The sequence below is a fragment of the Ornithorhynchus anatinus genome, chromosome 5, assembly GCF_004115215.2.
Source record: "Ornithorhynchus anatinus isolate Pmale09 chromosome 5, mOrnAna1.pri.v4, whole genome shotgun sequence".
Lineage (NCBI taxonomy): Eukaryota > Metazoa > Chordata > Mammalia > Monotremata > Ornithorhynchidae > Ornithorhynchus > Ornithorhynchus anatinus.
The window spans coordinates 76,941,825-76,957,706 of NC_041732.1; the positions used below are offsets into that span (position 1 = coordinate 76,941,825).

The following is a 15,882-nucleotide window of genomic DNA, read 5'->3' on the forward strand; positions in this document are numbered from 1 at the left end:
GCCCTGGAATGCTGTTAGGGGTGGTGGGTGAGGTGTGGGGGAGGTGATGTATGAGACCCCGGGGAACACGGGGGTGGGGTGGGAGTGGGGAGAGAAGGGATTTTACAGAGTTTTAGGGAACAGAGTGAGAGGGGGACTGCAAGGCCCCAAGAAACAGGGCGGGTCCACGAAGTCCTGGAGAGCAGTCATCCCCTGGACTGTGAGCTCGTAATGGGTAGGGAATGTGCCTGTTTACTGTTATATTGGACTCTCCCAAGCACTTAGTCCCAGTGCTCTGCACATTGTAAGAACTCAATAAATATATGATTGAATGGATAAATAAAAGGAAAAGGAGTGGGGGTCTGTAGGCCCCAGGGCAATATCGCCAAGATCCGCCCTTTCCTCTCCACCCAAATGGCTACCTTACTGCTACGGGCTCTTGTTATATCCCGGCTAGACTACTGTGTCAGCCTTCTCTCTGACCTCCCTTCCTCCTCTCTCGCCCCGCTCCGGTCTATTCTTCACTCCGCTGCCCGGCTCATCTTCCCGCAGAAACGATCTGGGCATGTCACTCCCCTTCTTAAACAACTCCAGTGGTTGCCTATCGACCTCCGCTCCAAACAAAAACTCCTCACTCTAGGCTTCGAGGCTCTCCATCACCTCGCCCCTTCCTACCTCTCCTCCCTTCTCTCTTTCTACCGCCCACCCCGCACGCTCCGCTCCTCTGCCGCCCACCTCCTCACCGTCCCTCGGTCTCGCCTATCCCGCCGTCGACCCCCGGGTCACGTCCTCCCGCGGTCCCGGAACGCCCTCCCTCCTCACCTCCGCCAAACTGATTCTCTTTCCCTCTTCAAAACCCTACTTAAAAATCACCTCCTCCAAGAGGCGTTCCCAGACTGAGCTCCTCTTCCCCCTCTACTCCCTCTGCCATCCCCCCTTTACCTCTCCGCAGCTAAAGCCTCATTTTCCCCTTTTCCCTCTGCTCCTCCACCTCTCCCTTCCCATCCCCACAGCACTGTACTCGTCCGCTCAACTGAATATATTTTCGTTACCCTATTTATTTTGTTAATGAATTGTACATCGCCTTGATTCTATTTAGTTGCCATTGTTTTTACGAGATGTTCTTCCCCTTGACGCTGTTTATTGCCATCGTTCTTGTCTGTCCGTCTCCCCCGATTAGACTGTAAGCCCGTCAAACGGCAGGGACTGTCTCTATCTGTTGCCCACTTGTTCATCCCAAGCGCTTAGTACAGTGCTCTGCACATAGTAAGTGCTCAATAAATACTATTGAATGAATGAATGAAAGGGGGGAGAAAGCATGTCTTCGAGAACCTGGGGACTGCAGGAAGAGGGTTTTGTGAGGATCCAGGAAACCAGGGAGTGGGGTGTGGAGGGTGGGGAGGTCTGCCAGGTACTTCCACTAACTGAACCAATTAACTAAAGTAATCAGAGTTCCCAGAATTGGGGAAATCTCCTGAGGGATTTCCTGCTTCCAGAGAAGAATCATCTATTTGGAAAGTGAAGAGTTTTCTGCCTTTGCCAAACTCCAGTTGGCAGCTTCCTGGATTAGTCCATTAACTCCTCAAGGGCAGATATCTGCCTTATTCTTTGCTTGCTTGTTCCCAAATGACTAGGACAGGGCCCTGCACACAACAGGTAGCCATTACAGCATTTATCCATTACAGCATTCTGCACACAATGGGCACCCGGTAGGTACCTACTAAATACCGTGGATGATGCTGAAGGTGAACAGACCCATACAATAATTTTTCTCCTGAGGAGTTGTCCAATAATTACATTATAGCAATTCTGGGGTTGGTGGTGGAGGGGAGTGGGTTGTAGGGAGATTTCTAGTCTAGTCTAGTCTCTAGTGGTATTTATCGAGCACTTACTGTGTGCACAGCACTGTACCAAGCATTTGGGAGAGGACAATATAACAATAAACTGACACATAGCGATCAGCTGCTGGACCCAAGCTGATTAGGGAATCTAGTTGGAGCCCAGCCCGGGGATCTGAGTCCTTGAAAGGGCTGGTGGAAATATAGAAATATTCATTTGTTCATTCAATCATATTTATTGAGAGCTCACTGTGTGCAGAGCACTATACTAAGCACTTGGGAGGGTACAATACAACAATAAACAGATGCATTCCCTGCCCAAACTGACTCAGGTGTAAGTGGCCATTACCACCAATCCCAAACCCTGCAGAGGCTGGGAATGGGCAGAATATATGTGTGGGGGAGGTGGGGAAGGGGAGGGTAGGTATTTGTTAAATGCTTACTATGTGCCAGGCACCATTTTAAGTCAGGGGTAGATACAAGTTAATTAGGGTGGGCATAGACCATGTCCCACATGGAACTCACAGCTTTAACCCCTATTTTACAGCTGAGGTAACTGAGGCCTAGAGAAGTTAAGTATCTTGCCCAAGGTCACCCAGTAGACAAGTGCACTTGTAAATAATAATGAAAATTCTGGTATTTAAGTGTTCATTATGTGCCAGGCACTGTACTAAGCACTGGGGTGGATTCAAGCAAATCAGGTTGGACCCAGTCCCTGTCACATGTGGGGCTCTCAGTCTCAATCCCCAGCTTAGAGGTGAGGGAACTGAGGCACAGAGAAGTGAAGTGACTTGCCTAAAATCACAGAGTAAACAAGTTAAGCATTAACTACGTGCCAAGCACTGTTGTAAGCACTGGGGTAGATACAAGTTAATCAGGTTGGAACGGTCCCTGTCCCACATGGGGCTCACACTCTTACAGGGCTTGGCAGATAGTAGATGCTTAACAAATGCCATAATTATTATTATCTCCATTTTACAGATGAGAGAACTGAGGCACAGAGAGGTTAAGTGACTTGCCCAAGGTCACACAGCAGATATGGGCGAAGCCAGAATTAGAACCCAGGTCTTTCTGACTCCCAGGCCTGTGCTCTAGCCACTAAACCATGCTGCTTCTTCACGTCCATGTTCACCTAGGGGAGGGCATTTATAATAAAAATGGCATTTATTAAGCACTGGGATAGATACAAGGTCATCAGCGTGTCTTAGTGGCAAAAGCATGGACTTGGGAGTCAGAGGACGTGGGTTCTAATCCCGGCTCTGCCACTTGTCTGCTGAGTGACCTTGGGCAAGTCACTTAACTTCTCTGTGCCTCGGTTACCTCACCTATAAAATGGGGATTAAGACTGTGGGCTCCAAATGGAACAACCTGATTACCTTGTATCTCTCCTAGTGCTTAGATCAGTGTTTGGCACATAGTAAGCACTTAAATACCATAATTATTATTATCAGAGTAGATACAGTCCCTATCCAACATGTGGGGTAGGGATAGGGGAGGTCTCACAGTCTAAGAAGGGAGAAGACCAGGTATTTCATTGCCACTTACAGATGAGGAAACCGAGGCCCAGAAAAGTTAAATGATCTATCCAAGGTCACCCAGCAGGCCAATGGCAAAGCAGAGAGAAGAACCCAGGTGTCCTGACTCCCAAACCAGCATTCTTTTCTCTAGGCTACACTGCTTTTAACTAGGGACTGGACTGGGGAGAAACTGTAGGCTGGGAGGCCAGTGAGGAAACTGACACAATAATTCAATTGTGATCAGGATCTGGTAAGTGCTTATTATGTGCTAAGCACTGTGTGAAGCACTGGGATGGGGGGCTCAGTCTGAGCGAGAAGTAGATGGAAATAGCATGGCCTAGTGGAAAGAGCACTTGATTGGGAGGAAGAGGATCTGGATTCTAATTCTGCCTCCACCACTTGTTTGCCGTGTGACTTGGGGCAAGTCACTAAACTTCCCTGTGCCTCGGTTAACTCATCTGTAGAATGGGGATTGAATGGGGAATGGAGAAGCAGCATGGCTCAGTGGAAAGAGCACGGGCTTTGGAGTCAGGGCTCATGAGTTCGAATCCCAGCTCTGCCACTTGTCGGCTGTGTGACTGTGGGCAAGTCACTTAACTTCTCTGTGCCTCAGTTCCCTCATCTGTAAAATGGGGATTAAGATTGTGAGCCCCACGTGGGACAACCTGATTCCCCTATGTCTACCCCAGCGCTTAGAACAGTGCTCGGCACATAGTAAGCGCTTAACAAATACCAACATTATTATTATTATTATTATTATTGCGAGCTCCAAGTGGACTCTGTCCAATCCAATTATTTTAGATCTTCCTCAACGCTCTTCTCTCCTAAGAATCGACGCCTTAGCATGGCAGGAGAGTTTGTGTATCATAATGAAGCTTAAGTCTCTGCCTTATGGGGCTACCCATAATGGAAAGGTCTAAGCTGAAATGTCAGACAGTCTATTCACCTGTGCTGGGCAGCAGCGGCATGAGAAAGAGTCAAAGGCGGACAATCGAGTGATCAAACGTTGATCAAAGACAACAGCAGAGCCTCAAGTCTTTTACTGCACAGAAGAAGGGGATGGTAAAACACTTCCATTTTTTTAACAAGAAAATTCTGTGGATACAGAAGATGGAAAAGATAGGATGTCTGAAGAGGGTGTGTCGATGGAGTCGCGCAGTGGGAAATGACTCGATGGCATTTGAAGAACTCGGTGCTTGGTACAGTGACTCACACATAGTAAGAGTTTAACAAATGCTATTAAAAAAGAACGTGATCCCCATTTACAGATGAGAAGCATGGTGGCCTAGTGGAAAGAGCTTGAGCCTGGAAGTCAGAGGAGTTGGGTTCTGATTCTGCCTCTGCCAATTGCCTGCCTTGTGAGTCACTCACCTTGGGTGAGTCCCTTTACTTCTCTATGATTCAGTTTCTTCATCTGTAAAATGGGGGTAACACACTTGTTCTCCCTGCTCCTTAGTCTTTTAGCTCCATGGGGGGCAGTGACTACGTCCGAGCCGTGTCCCCTTCCCGCCCTAGGGTCTCCTTATGTTCTTCCTACTGGAACAGTCAGGTCATCAGCACCAACTCCTGATGACTCCAAGGATTCTCCCTGGGGCCAAAGGGCCCCCATTGCACCCCTGGTCGGTCCCTAGCAGGCATCACCGGGTACAATGAAAATGATTTATCGAGGAGGTGGCTGATGGGGGCTGGTTTTTTTTTTTAAGTGTATTTGTTAAGTGTTTACTACGTGCCAGGCATTGTACTAAGCGCTGGAGTTAATACAAGTTAGGTGGGACAAAATCCCTGTCCTCCATAGAGCTCACACTCTTAGGGTGATGTACTAAACAAAGTGCTTGAGAGGGTACGGCAGACGCAAGACGTGTGTTCTTGGCCCTGTGAGCCCCCTGAGAGATAGGGACCGTGTCTAATTCTTACCTGCACATTCTCTCCCAGAGCTTAGTACAGTGGTCTGCTCCCAGTAAGCACTTAATAAATACTCTTATTTCTACTACTACTAGGTCAAGGGGGCCCAGACAAAAATGATATGTAAACAGTGGCAGTGGTAGGAAGAACAAGAGTCTAACAGGTGGTAGTACAAATGGGTCAGGAGAAAATTGGCGAATACAATATTCCATGTAGAATTGAATATACTTGTGCACCTAAGTGTTGAGGAGAGGAATGGCTGTTTGGTAGATATGAGGAAATGTTGGAAATTAATCAGGGAAGGCTTCCTAGAAAAGATAGTTGTAGGAAGGCTTTGCGTTATTCTCATGGTTATTATTATTCAGTGTTAATAATAGGAATTGTGGTACTTGAGCTCTTACTATATGCCAGGCACTGTTCTAAATGCTGGGGTAGACACAAAATAAGTGGAAAGAAGCCCCTGTCCCCCACACAATTCACATTCTTAATCCCCATTTTACAGATGAGGGAACTGAGGCCCAGAGACGTGAAATGACTTGCCCAAGGTCACCCAGCAGAGAAGTGGCAGAGCTGGGAGTAGACTGACCTACGCCTGGCTGTATCCACTAGGCCATGCTGCTTCGGCAGTCATTAGATGTCACTCACTGGGGTGATCCCAAAAGGGCTCACGGTCTAAGTAGGAGGAAGAATCCTCGAATCCCCGTTATACAGTTGAGGAAAGAGGTAAGAGCCATAAAGTGACTTGCTCAAAGTAACTCAGCAGGCAAGTGACAGAGCTAGCATTGGAATCCAGGTCTTCTGACTCTCAGGCCCACTTCTGCTAGAATGGTCTCGTGCTCCGAAGGTAAGCTGACGGGTACGATATCACTTCCTCCAGCGTGTTGCGGATCATGGCAGGGCCAACCCAGCTGTGGGCTCGGGCTCCCTCCCGAACAGTTCCCACAGGAGAATGGGTCGGGCCTGGAGCCCCCGAGGCTGGGTAGCTACCGCTGCTACCAGTGAGTCCAGGACGATGAGCTGGAGAAACCCTCCTCCTGGATCGATTTCTTCAGGTGGAGCTCCCGGAAGGTCTCGCTCCCTGGTTGTGGTCTTCCATACAGGGGGTCGTCTCCTCCACGGACTTGGGAATGTTTTCGTTGCCATGATTGTTTGACAGGTGATCCACCTCCTCCTGTTTGGGTGGAGTCTGAAATGAACAGAAGGAGGCTCACTTACGGACACAGACGCAGGGGGAAGGGACCCAACTTGCCGATAAAGAACCCAGCACAGACTTAGCTTGGCCTGAAAGGAAGTCATTTCACGAGAATGCAAAGAGCTGCCCTCCTGGTCTTCCAAGGGCGCTCAGCCCAGCAAAACCTTCTGTTTCTTAGCCTCCCCTCAGGCAGAACCCGAACTTGAAGCAGCTGCTGGCCCCATTATTAATAATGATAGTGTTTAAGTGCTTACTAGGTGCCAGGCACTATACTGAGCGCTGGGGTGGACAGAAGCAAATCGGGTTGGAAGGTTCCTGTCCCTTGTGGGCCTCAAAGTCTCAGTCCTCATTTTACAGATGAGGTAACTGAGGCCCAGAGAAGTGAAGTGACTTGCCCAAGGTCACACAGCAGACAAGTGGAGGAGCTGGGATTAGAACTCATGAGCTTCTGACTCCCAGGCCCATGCTGCATCCATTATGCCCCGGCCTCTGGCCCCTTCCTCCCCCTGCTGCCCCATGCACTCACCTCAGGATCGCGGTCCCCTGAAAGGGAAACAAACCACGTTAGGAAACCACAACAGACATTACTTTCACCCACTGCTGACTCCCCTATTGGTAAATCCTAAATGTACAAATACTCAGCCTCCCTGACCCTCTTTATGTACCAGTTAAGCGCTTACTATGTGCCAGGCACTGTTCTAAGGACTGGGGTAGATACAAGGTAATCAGGTTGGCTGCAGTCCTTGTCCCACATCGGGCTCAGTCTTAATCCCTCATTTGGCTCTGAGTGTGCAGCTGAACAGATAATAATGCTGGTATTTGTTAAGCGCTTACTATGTGCAGAGCACTGTTCTAAGCGCTGGGGTAGATACAGGGTCATCAGGTTGTCCCACGTGAGGCTCACAGTCTTCATCCCTGTTTTACAGATGAGGGAACTGAGGCACAGAGAAGTTAAGTGACTTGCCCACAGTCACATAGCTGACAAGGGGCAGAACCGGGATCCGAACCCATGACCTCTGACTCCCTAGCCCGGGTTCTTTCCACTGAGCCAAGCTGCTTCCCCTATTACAACGTCGACTCTGGGTGAGCAGGTATAGAGCACTGGCTCTGAGTGAATAGTTGAGTACAGTGTCGACTCTGAGTGTACAGGTGAGCAGATTGAACTGCAAGTACAAGTGAACAGATGTACAGAGTGGACACTGGGTGTCCAAGCGAGCAAGTGTACAGTGTCGAAACCAGGTGTAGGTGTACTGGTGAGCAAGTGTTCAGGGTGGACACTGTGTGTACAGGTGAGCAGGTGGACAGTGTGAACAGTGAGTGTACAAGAGAGTCGGTGGCTGGTGTCGACACCGGGTGTACAGGTGAACAGGTGTATGGTGTGGACACTGGATGAACAAGTGAGCAGATCTACAGTGTGGACGTGCGGTGTATAGGTGAGCAAGTGTACAGTGTGGACACCGGGTGCGCAGATGAGCAAGTGCAAAGTGTGGACACCAGTGCCGGGTATGCGGGTGAGCAAATGTACAGTGCGGTCACCAGTGTACAGGTGAGCAAGTGTGCAGAGTACAGTAAGTGCTCAGTCAGTACAATTGAATGAATGGAAACCGATGTACAGATGAGCAGGTGTGCAGCATCAGGAAGTAGGGGTGGAGCTGCCATGGGCAGGTTTTGGGGCCACGTCCCCCCAGCCCCCAGAGGGTCTGGCGAGGGAGGGCCTGGGGCTATGGGGCTGAGGGAATGGAGCTCCGGCCTATCCGGTGGGTCAGCCTCTGCTCACCTTGCTTCCTTTTCCATCGGTGCCACATGAAGACCATGACAACGCCCCCCAAGCAAACGGCAGGGACCAACAGCCCGATGAGGAGCCGAGTGTCCAAGTGCTTTTTACATTCCACATTTGACGTGCTTGTGCCAGCTCGTTTTTCAACCAGACCCAGGGCCGTGCAGCTGCGGGAAGGGCAAACACAGCTGGAGAATGGGCGGGCGGATGGGCAGGCAGATCAGACGAAGAGTGTCTCGTGGGGCACTGAAGGTTGGGGATGGGGTCCGTGACTGTGCTTAGGAAGCCACGGGCCCCCAGATCCAACACCTTCGATTAGGAGCCAGTTGGAGAAGATGGGATATAAGCTGGACAGAGTGGAAAGAGTTGGCCAGCCAGTCCTGCTTGGGCCTGCGCCTGATCCCCGTACCCAACTCAATATGTGCCCCTGGCACCCTTCGGGACTTCAGTGGCCGTGAGTGGAGGCCTGGAGCAGGGGAGTGTTATCCCAAGAGGACCCGATGTGTCATCGGGGCCGGGGGATGGATCCCAGGACCCCCAGATGCCAGTCCCTGCCTCTGGGACCATTTCCTGCTGCTCCAGATCCCCCCCTGCCCAGTTCACCACCCCAGCTCCGGCCACGACTGCCCGGTCCCAGCTAGCGTCCAGTGGAGAAGAAGCAGCCTGCCTGGAAGCACAAACCGGAGGTTTGTTCCCCTGCCCCGGCCAAACCTGCTGTCTGGTAATCTGGGCTTGTGTCCCCCTTTTTCCCCCCACACAGACACCCAGCTCCTGTGAAAAGGAGTCCGTGGTTCAGACCCCCTGAGTTTTGGGGACCCCTACAGAGGAAGCCACCAGAGCTCTTCCCTTGGGTGGGTGGGAGTCGAGTGACTAACTCTGATTTCCACAGCTGGCACAAGCCCCCAGTCATGTGTCAATGAGAGTCAGTTAGTCGATCTTATTTATTGAGTGCTTACTGTGTGCAGAGCACTCTACTAAGTGCTTGGGAGAGTACAATATAACAGACACATTCTCTGCCCACAACAAGTCTAGAGGGGGATTAGAACCCAGGTCCTTTGACATTCCCGGGCCCGGCAGTCATCCTGATGGAGCTGGAGGGAAGGTAAGTGAATGAGGAGATGTGTTTTCACCTCTGGGTGCCGTCTTGTCCGGTTCTAGAATCTTCGGGCCTCTGCCATCTCCCCTCCCTCACAAAACAGCCCAACAGGACAGATGAGAAGCAGACACCGAGGCAGTGGGATTCGGGAGAGTCAAAGATGCTCCTTGGTGAGGGATAATAATTGAGTGCTTACTGTGTGTGGAGCGCTATACTAAGCACTTGGGAGAGTACAATCTAAAAATCTAACAGACCCGTTTCCTGCCCAAAATGAGTTTATGGCCTAGAGGAGGTGTGGACACACAACTCACTTGGTCCATGGCTGACACACGTCCAGCATCCCGGTGGGGGAGAATGTTTGAGCGGGGCAGTCTTCACAGACCCTTCTCTGGGTTTCTGTACCTAAAGGAGAGAAAAGGTGCAGTGAGAAGCAACGAGACTAGAAGAAAGAGCACGGGTTTAGGAGTCCGAGGATCTGTGTGCTAATCCCAGCTCTGTCAAATGCTTGCTTTGAGAATTTAGGCAAATCACTTAACTTCCCTGGGCCTCAGTTCTTCTGCTCTCTGTCAGACTTAGGCTGAGCCCCATGCAGAACTGGGACTGTGTCCAACCTAATTAACTTGTATCTACCTCAGCGCTTAGAATAGTGGCTCGCACATTTCGCTCCTCTAATACCAACCGACTCACCATACCTCGATCTCCTCTATCTCACTGCTGACCTCTCGCCCATGCCCTGTGTCTGGTCTGGAACGTCCTCCCTCTTCATACCTGACAGGTAATTACTCTCCCCACTTAAAAGCCTTATTGAAGGCACAGCTCTAGTCGGAGGAAATAATAGTACCATAGTTATCATAATCTCTTCCAAGAGGCCTTCCCTAAGCCCTCATTTCCTCTTTTCCCACTCCCCTCTGTGTCACCCTGATTTGCTCACTTCATTCATTCAATCATTCACCCCTCCCTCAGCCCCATAGCACTCACAGACCCTTCTCAGAGTTTCTGTGCCTACGGGAGAGAAAAGGTGCAGAAAATTACATATCCATAATTTATATATTAATATTAATGTCCTTCCCTTCTAGACTGTGAGCTCACTGTAGGCAGGGAATGTGTCTACCAACTCTATTGGATTGTACACTCCCAAGATCTTAATACAGTGCTCTGCACACAGAAAGTGTTCAATAAATAGGATTGATTGACACATAGTAAGCACTTAAAAATACCATTTAAAAAAAAACGGTCGGCACGGTTTAAGTGTGTACCTTCCACAGATGTCATTTGCATACCCACTTAGTGGCATGAAGGTTAAACTACAGATTTAACACTTTTTCAGGAGAAAGAAGACCAGAAATCTGATCTTGCTCTAACAGACACAGGGTGCTTAGTGGATAGAGCACAGGCCTAGGAGTCAGAAGGACCTGGGTTCTAATCCAAGCTCTGCCACTTGTCTTCCGTATGACCTTGGGCAAATCATTTCCTACTCTGGGCCTCAGTTACCTCAGCTGTAAAATGGGGATTGAGAATGTGAGCCCCATGTGGGACAGGGACTGGGTCCAACCTGATTAACTTGTATCTACCCCAGTGCTTAGAACAGTGCTTGGCACATAGTAAGTGCATAATAAGTACCATAATAATAATAATTATTATTATTATTATTCTAGCTGTCACTGGGCCCACCCCAGTCCCACAACCCTGGCAACATCAATTAATCAATCAATCAGTGGTGTTTGAGTGCTTACTATGTACAGATCTCTCTCCCTCTCTGCAGGCTCACATCTCCCCCTACCTTCAAGACATTTCTACTTGGATGTCCTCCCATCACCTCAAATTTAACATGTTCAAAACAAAGCTCCCTATTTTCCTACCCAAACCCTGACCTCTCCCGGTCTTTTCCATCACTGTAGATGGCACCACCACCCTTCCCATCTCACAAGCCCATAACCTTGGCATTATCCTTGACTCTTCTCTCTCATTTAACCCACATATTCAATCTGTCACCAAATCCTGTCAATCCCACCGTCACGACATCGCTAAAATCCACCCTTTCCTCTCTATCCAAACTGCTACCACGTTAATACAATCACTCATCCTATCTCGCCTAGAGTATTGCATCAGCCTCTTTGCTGACCTCCCAACCTCCTCCCTCGCCCCACTCTGGTCCATACTTCACCCCGCTGCCCAGATCATCTTTCTACAGAAACATTCAGGACATGACACTCCTCAAAAATCTCCAGTGGTTGCCCATCCACCTCCACATCAAACAAAAACTCCTCACCACTGACTTTAAAGCACTTGATCACCTTGCCCCCTCCTACATCACCTTGCTTCTCTCCTACAACCCAGCCCACCCGCTTCGCTTCTCTGGTGCTCACCTTCTCACTGTACCTCGATCTCCCCTGTCTCGCCACCGACTCCTGGCCCATGTCCTACCTCTGGCCTGGAACACCTTCCCTCCTCAAATCTGCCAGACAGTTACTCTCCCCCGACTTCAAATCCTTACTGAAGGCACATCTCCTCCAAGAGGCCTTCCCAGCCTAGGCCCCACTTTTCCTCATCTCTCACTCCCTTCTGTGTTGCCCTGACTTACTCCCTTTGTTCTCCCCACCTCCACCCCGCCAGCCCCACAGCACTCATGAATATAGCTGTAATTTTATTTCTGTGTATTGATGCCTTTTTAATTGTATGGATGTCTGTCTTCCCCATTACAGAATGTGAGCTTGTTGAGGGCAGGGATTGTTACTCTTTATTGTTGTATTGTACTTTCCCAAGCGCTTAATACAGTGCTCCGCACACAGTAAGCACTTAATAAATACAATTGAATGAATGAATGAACCCCCCAGCACTTATAAACGTATCTTAAAATTATATATTATGAATTATCCACTTATATCGATGTCTGTAGAGGGTGAGGTGAATATCAAATGCCCAAAGGTCACAGATTCAAGCGTGGAGGCAACACAGAAGGCAGAGGAATCCGGGGAAAAGATTTAATCAGGTAAGGCCTCTTGGAAGAGATGTCATCTTAATGCTTTGAAAGTGGAGAGAGTTGTGGTCCGGCATATAAGGAGGGGAAGGGAGTTCCAGGGTAGGGGGAAGATCAATTAATCAATGGCATTTATTTATTAAATCATATTTATTGAGCGCTTACTAGGTGCAGAGTACTGTACTAAATGTTTGGAAAGTACAGTACAGCAATAAAGAAAGACAATCACTGCCCACAACAGGCTTACAGTCTGGGGGGTGGGAGGAAGACAAACAAAATTAGTAAACAGGCATCAATATGAATAAAATAGAATTATAGATATATACGTATGTATAAGTGCTGTGGGGTGGGGGATGGGGGAAGAGCAAAGGGAGTGAGTCAAGGTGATGTGGAAGGGAGGGAGAGCTGAGGAAAAGGGGGTTTAGTCTGGGAAGGCCTCTTGGAAGAGGTGTGCCATCAGTAGGGCTTTGAAGGGGAGAAGAGTGATTGGCGGATTTGAGGAGGGAGGGCATTCCAGGACAGAGGTAGGATGTGGGACAGGGATTGATGGCGAGACAGATGAGATGGAGGCACAACTGAGCTCTTGCTGTGTGTAAAACATCATACTAAATGCTTGGGAGAGGACAATATAACAGAGATGGTGGACATATCCCCTGCTCATCACATGCTTACAGGAGACAGTGTTAAGATAGACGAGATGGGGGCACAGTGAGTAAGCTCCGCCACTTGTCAGCTGTGCGACTTTGGGCAAGTCACTTCACTTAGTGGAAAGAGTCCGGGCTTAGGAGTCAGAGGTTGTGGGTTCTAGTCCCAGCTCCGCCACTTATCTGCTATGTGACCTTGGGCAAGTCACTTAACTTCTCTGTGCCTCAGTTACCCCATCTGTAAAAATGGGGATTAAAAATTGTGAGCCCCACGTGGGACAATCTGATTACCCTCTACCTACCCCAGCACTTAGAACAGTGCTCAGCACATAGTAAGTGCTTAACAAATATCATTATTATTATTATTATTCTCTGTGCCTCAGTTACCTCATCTGGAAAATGGGGATGAAGACTGTGAGCTCCACCTGGGACAGCCTAATAACCTTGTATTTCCCCCAGTGCTTAGAACAGTGCTTGGCACATAGTAAGCACTTAACAAACATCATCATCATCATTACTATCATTATTATTACAGATACTGCACCAAGAGCTGGGAAGAAGTATACAAGTGAAAATTAGATACGGATCCTGCCCCTCAGGGGACTCTAAGTGATTGGGAAAGCCCAATAGAAGCACAAAACAAGTTTCCTGGCCTCAAGGAGTTTACCCTCCTACTGGTGAGACCAACATAAATTAGAGCCGCCCTTTATCTGCGCTGACATTTCCAGAGTTTCATCGGCCCATCTGTCTCCCTCTGACCCGCAGCTCCTGCAGATATTTTATTTAGCCTGCCCTGTCCCTGAATGTCATTTAAAGGTCACCTTAACATTTGTCAGTCAATCATATTTATTGAACAATTAATAATAACTGTGGTATTTGTTAAGCACTTACCATGTGCCAAGCACTGGGGTAGATTCATTCATTCTATACTATTGAGCACTTACTATGTGAAGAGCACTGTTCTAAGCACTTGGAATGTACCATTTGGCAACAGATAGAGACAATCCCTGCCCAGTGACGGGCTCACAGTTTAAACGACTGTAGACTGTAGATACAAGGTAATCAGGTTGGACACAGTCCCTGTCTCACATGGGGCTCATAGTCTTGGTCCCCATTTTACAAACAAGGTAACTGAGGCCCAGAGAAGTTAAGTGACCTGCCCAAGGTCACACAGCAGACTTGTGCAGAGCACTGTACTAAGGGCTTGGGAGAGTACGATACAAGTGAATGAATGACTGAAAGAATATGACAATAAACAGGCACATTCCCGGCCCACAGTGAGTTTACAGTCTAGAGGGCGAGACTGACGTTAATTTAAATAAATAAATTACAGGGCTTTGTAGGGCTGATACCAGGATCAACATGTACATAAAATATTCTAATTATGTGCCCACTGAAATACCAAAGTCATGCCCCACTGGGTCAGCCCCAGGCTCAAATTCAGTGGCTTGCTCCCTAACCCCTCCCTTCTTCCCTGCTTGACTGCCATCTTCAACTGTTCACTGTCTGCTTCTTCCCTACTGATTTCAAACATGCTTATGTATCCACTACCCTAAAAAAAACCCTCTCTTGTTCCCATGTCTTCTTCCAGTTATTGCCCCTCACCATTTCTCTCCAGGCTTCTTGAGATAATTTCTCATACCTGCTATCTCCACTTCCTCTCCTCCAATTCTCTCCTAGGTCCCCTCCAATCTGGCTTCCACTCCTTTCATTCTACAGAATCAGCCCCCCTAAGGTAAACAATGACCTTCTTCTCTCCAAATCTGACAGTTTCTACTCCACCCTAATCCTCCTAGACCTCTCAGCCACCTTTGACATTGTAGACCATCCCTTCTCCTTGAAACTTTATCCTACCTTGGAGACTGTTAACTCAGTGTGGGCAGGGAATGTGTTTATTGCTGCATTGTACTTTTCCGAGTGCTTAGTACAGTGCTCTGCACACAGTTGAGTTCAATAAATTCGATTGAATTCACTGATACTGTCCTTTCTTGGTTCTCCCCTCTCTCTGACCAAACCTTCTCAGTCTCTTTTGCAGGCTTCTCCTTTGCCTCCCATCCTCTGACAGTAGAGGTCCCTCAAGGCTCAGTTCTAGGTCCCCTTCTGTTCTTCCTCTATCCCCACTCCCTTGAAGAACTCACTGGCTTTCATGCCTTCAATTACCATCTCTATACAAATAATTCTCAGATCTACCTTTCAAGTCCTGACATCTCGATTTCTGCAATTTTGCATCTCCTCCTGCCTTGAAGACATATCTACTTGGAATGTTCCTCACTCACTCTGCTGCAAGAATCATTTCCCAATAAAAAGGTTCAGTTCATGTCTCCCCACTCCTCAAGAACCTCCAATGGCTGCCCATCCACCTCCACATCAAAAAGAAACTCCTTTCTACTGACTTTAAAGCCCTCAATCTACTCGCTCCACCTTACCTCACCCCTCTATTCTCCTAGTACAGCGCAGTCCACACAATGCACTCCTCTAGCTCCCGCTTACTCTCTGCACCCCGATTTCATCTATCTCGCCATCCACCCCTTTCCCACATCCTCCCCCTAGCCTGGAACTCCCTCCCCCTCCTTATATGCCAGACCACCACTCTCTCCACCTTCATAGCATTATTAAGATCACATCTCCTCAAGAGGGGTCCCCTCAAGGTTCAGTTCTGGGTTCCCTTCTATTCTCCACCTACCCCCACACCCTTGAAGAGCTTATTCTCTCCCATGGCTTCAACTACCATTTCTATGTAGATGACACCCAAATCTACATCTCCAGCCCTGATCTCTCTCCCTCTCTCCAGGCTTTCATCTCCTACCTTCCAGACATCTCTACTTGGATGTCCTCCCATCACCTCAAACTTAACATGCCCAAAACAGAGCTCCTTATCTTCCCACCCAAACCTTGTCCCCTCCCGGACTTTCCCATCACTATAGATGGCACCACAATCCTTCCTGTCTCACATGCCCGTA

The 15,882-nt window shown here is 48.7% G+C and overlaps 1 protein-coding gene across 1 annotated transcript in view; it reads right to left on the minus strand.

The window, feature by feature from the left end:
• Positions 1-5,575: 5,575 nt before the first annotated feature.
• TNFRSF14 (TNF receptor superfamily member 14) overlaps positions 5,576-15,882 on the minus strand; it is a 36,268-nt gene continuing 25,961 nt past the window's right edge. Inside the window, exons 5-8 of the mRNA XM_029066538.2 lie at positions 9,613-9,703; positions 8,206-8,372; positions 6,955-6,971; positions 5,576-6,422 (exon numbers count right to left, since the gene is read on the minus strand). Coding sequence (XP_028922371.1) covers positions 6,285-6,422; positions 6,955-6,971; positions 8,206-8,372; positions 9,613-9,703 — 413 coding nt within the window. The 3' untranslated portion in view covers positions 5,576-6,284. The remainder of the gene's footprint in view (positions 6,423-6,954; positions 6,972-8,205; positions 8,373-9,612; positions 9,704-15,882) is intronic.